Raw genomic sequence first — 4,114 nt, 5'->3', positions numbered from 1 at the left:
TTATCCCCTGCCCATAAAAGCAAATAATATTCTAGTAAATGTCGTATTACTACACGGTTGTTATAACATTGTATTACAGTGGAATTTAATTAATCAAATATTTCGAAATAGTTCTGGAAATTTCAATTTCCACTTATTATATTTTTATGATTAAATGGAGTTATATACGATTAGGTGCTGTTGCTATTTATCATATTATTTATTAAATATGAGCGTTTATACCTCGGTCCCTGATAAGCAGCCAACGAGGAAGCGAAAACGAAATCTGAAGAAGAACCCAGATAACTTAAAACGCAGTGACAAAACCGTTGTGTGCATTATAGAACTGGAACATATACTTAAAAACAAAAAAGGAATTAGTTGAGATGCTGCTATTTCCTATTTCCTTTATAGCGCTGAATCCTGGACAATACGAAAATCTGGGTGGTGGCAATTAGATGCTCTGGAATTGGAAGCTTTGGTGTCAGAGAAGTTTAGAATTTCCTGGACAGCTAAGAAAACAAACAAATCCATACTAAGATGGTTATAGATAAAAAATACGTATTTTCACACTTTGTTACCAACGCATCTTGAGTTTTTTTTGACATGAAACCTAATAAGAAAAACTCATCGTGACTGGAAGTGTGAAAGGCCTAGAGGCCGATTCCATACTCGCTGGAACTACCAAGACCCTTACGAGTTTACCCAGGCGCAGAGGCTTGCCGAAGACCGGGGAGATTGGAGAAAGTTGTTTGGTGCCAATACAACCTTTAGAAATGACGAATGCGACTGAAGAAACAAGAGAAATCTGCGTTTATTTCTAGGGATTTTATATTAGTGTTTTGGAGATTTCCTTATTCGCGTTACCCAGAAAGCAAAATTAACATAAAGTTGACTTTCATTGTTATCAAAAAGAATTTATTACCTTCAATATCAAATCTACATAATATAATCTAAAACAATCCTTAATTTAAAAATATATTACTAACCAGCGTGTGACCTACTATGCAGTTCTGCTAACGGTACTCACACAGGCATAAACGTGCTTGTGTGGGTCTCACAGTACCGGCGCATGAGTTGACAATCTATGGTTCACGTTTAGTAATAATAATATTTATGTATATAATATAAGATTAATGATGACCTATCCAATTACGTCTCAATGAACTTGATGGTTATAGGTTATTGAATCGAATCAGGCAGACTATCACGTTATATAAGCATATCAATGCGCTGCTCTTTGGCCTGCTTTGTTCTATCTGAGTAAAGCTGTAAAACTGAGTCTAGGAAGTAAAAGTATACGAAGCGACAAAAACGTAAACAAGCCAAAGCATTTTGTTATGACTCACAAAGTCAATGACCAATTTTCACTTTCACATAAATGTTGGCCGCACCTGCCAGTGCACTTAACTCATTCAACGCGTAATATTCTAGAACAGGGGGCCCGAATCTATATAAACCCGTCGTCTCGCTTGCCAGCATTCAGATAATACGAAAACGCAACCACGATGTACAAACAAGCGCTAATTCTCGCTGCAATCTTCACCATTTCTCACTGTGAAGAGAAGCCATACAAAACACATCATTATGTAGACCCATTCGCTCTGCTGGATCGGCATCTATCACACAGCCTCACTTACCTCTGGCCCTGGAGTCACCTGATCAGAGCGGCTGCAGCACTGGAGCTAGAAGATACGCTAGAAGATCCACAAATTATTTCCGATTCAGAACAATATCTCGTTAAACTCAGTGTTCGTAATTATAAGCCGGATGAATTGAAAATTAAAGTGAAAAACCGCTACATGATCGTCGAAGGCAAACATAAAGTGAAAAATGAAGATGACAAACGATACATCGCAAACCACTTCATGCAGCGGTTTATCTTACCACCTGGCACGAGACAGGACGAGCTAAAAGCAGTTCTAAACGAAAAAGGGATTCTTTCAATCTCCGCTCCGAAACATGAGCTACCACCGCCACCACCAGAGCGAGAGGTTCCAATCGAAGTAATTGAAAGTGAAACATCAACAGAGAAAGTAGACAAGGAAACATCACCAACACCACTAGAATTAGAAGTAGAAGCAACAACACACGTTGGTAAAATAAGGAAGAAAGAATTAAAAACAACTACTAAGATTGTTAAAGATAACGAAGTGACCAAAGGTGGGGATGGAAACGGCATCGATTATGCATTAATTGAGCCTGAGGAATGAATTTAAGGGTTGTGATATTAAGACTGGTGAAAGCTTTAAGTGTGTTAAATAAATGTTATTTATTCGATGTTGTTTATGTTTAGTAAACTCATCCAATTATTTTAAGAATATAAGTTATGAGCGTTATTTTGCGATATTTCACTCGCGGGATCTGATGAATAGGCCTCAATAAATTTCCTTACAATGATGAATAGAGTTAGGGAAAAAAGACTATATTTATGCTTGTGGATTTCATATATTTGTTTTTTTTAAGTGAGAAACATACATCACAATAAACATAAAAGAGTTTTGTTCCTCTTTAACTCTAACTTTCCAAAAATATTAGGAAATAAAATTAATGAAAACGCCCATAACTGACATGACGTTTAAAGATTATTTTTCTAATATATTAAAAAAATATTTGAGGCTCTAAAAAGAATGTTAGCAGTTATTTTAATATACTGCTATAATGCGTAGTTTTTAAATAATATTACAATTTGTTTTGAATTGAAATAGACCAGGCCACAGAGAATAATATTACATTGACTCCCATTTGATTAATTCAAGATAAATTGTTTTAATACTGTGATTACAAATCTAGTATTATAAAGGGAAAATAAACCGTCTTTCTAAGCCTTGTTTGTCAGCCTGCAAGCCAGTCTTTAAAGTGAAAACAGAAATCGAGATTAAATTAAATATTATTATCTATCAGAATCGCGGGTTATTAAACATACATTACATAAATATTAATTTCCAATGTTTATATTTATATTAATTGATTCATACAAAACCTTTAATGTTTAATTTGTGGAGGATGTGTTTTAATATACAATGTTTACTGGTAATTAATTTTACTTTATAAGAGAAAAAAATATTTTATTTTCGATTCATTTAAATTTGTGAGTTTCGTGATAAGAAACGTAACTTTTTAACGTTATTTATATTTTAGTATAAATGGATTTTGTCATAATGCAATATTAGTAATTCGTGACTCGCAACACTTTTGTCCTTAGCTTAAATCCCGGCATTTCACCGGTAATTTTTACTCCCGTAGTGTACAGTTACACCAGCCAGTTTTAGATATAAATAAATGCTCATCGGATGTCGGTAATTTCCACCCGTATCACCACGACGACCATATGTCCACAACTGAGCGTTATATAAGGCAGTTTTTACCGTGCACCACCCTTTATGTGGAACCAGCTACCCACTAAAGCATTTCCGAACCAAATCGACTTAAGTGCCTTCAAGAAAAGATCGTGCTCATTGCCCTCTGGCGTTGAGAGGGTCGATGGGCGGCGGTATCATCATATCATCAGGTGAGCCTAGTGTCCATTTGCATTTACATAAAAAAGAACACAAGGATGTATGTCAGATACATAAGACTCACAATCAAAGATAGCATGCCAAACAATAAAACCAAAACACCATTTGAATTAGTCGTTTCCCGCGGTGTCGTACACCTTGTACTTACACATAATTAGGTCCCGTGACATATCATAATAAATGTATTTTAATATCAATAAAGTATCAAATGTCGTTTTTTATTATATTTTAAAGCTGTTTAAGTAACATGCACGCGATACAATAACATAATAAAAATATATAGGTTTTGTTTAATATGGTTGAAATATGAATTATAAATCTTATAAGAGTGCACTTACCTGCAACGCTGGGACCTAGCGGGTGCATTGCCGACCTTTATGGGAATGGTATGCTCTTTTCCTGAATGCCCCTATATCGTAGATATACATATGGGAATACCTCTACTGGGTTCTGGTTCTACAAGGAGGTGATACGCGGCAAAATGGTCACCAGTAGAGATGGAAAGGAAGGAATTTTACAATCTGCCTCGACGTCGATGATGGAACTCAGCCGCAGCGTGCGTTCTCAATCCGACGCCTACTCGACGATAATCGATTTATCATTTTTATATTCGCATA

At 35.6% G+C, this 4,114-nt stretch overlaps 1 protein-coding gene across 1 annotated transcript; it reads left to right on the top strand.

The window, feature by feature from the left end:
• The first annotated feature begins 1,450 nt into the window (after positions 1–1,450).
• LOC123714141 (heat shock protein beta-1-like) lies at positions 1,451–2,259 on the top strand. Its single transcript, XM_045668305.1, has one exon. The coding sequence runs from the start codon at positions 1,488–1,490 to the stop codon at positions 2,190–2,192; it is 705 nt and encodes a 234-aa protein (XP_045524261.1). The 5' UTR covers positions 1,451–1,487; the 3' UTR covers positions 2,193–2,259.
• The last annotated feature ends 1,855 nt before the right edge of the window (positions 2,260–4,114 follow it).

This window comes from Pieris brassicae, chromosome 9, assembly GCF_905147105.1.
Source record: "Pieris brassicae chromosome 9, ilPieBrab1.1, whole genome shotgun sequence".
Lineage (NCBI taxonomy): Eukaryota > Metazoa > Arthropoda > Insecta > Lepidoptera > Pieridae > Pieris > Pieris brassicae.
The sequence above is the reverse complement of the archived record's forward strand: the minus strand, read 5'-3'. Positions and strand labels throughout refer to the sequence as shown.

Excerpts from the sequence above, each read along its gene's own strand:
- LOC123714141 (XM_045668305.1), top strand. The coding sequence starts at position 1,488 with ATGTACAAACAAGCGCTAATTCTCGCTGCAATCTTCACCATTTCTCAC.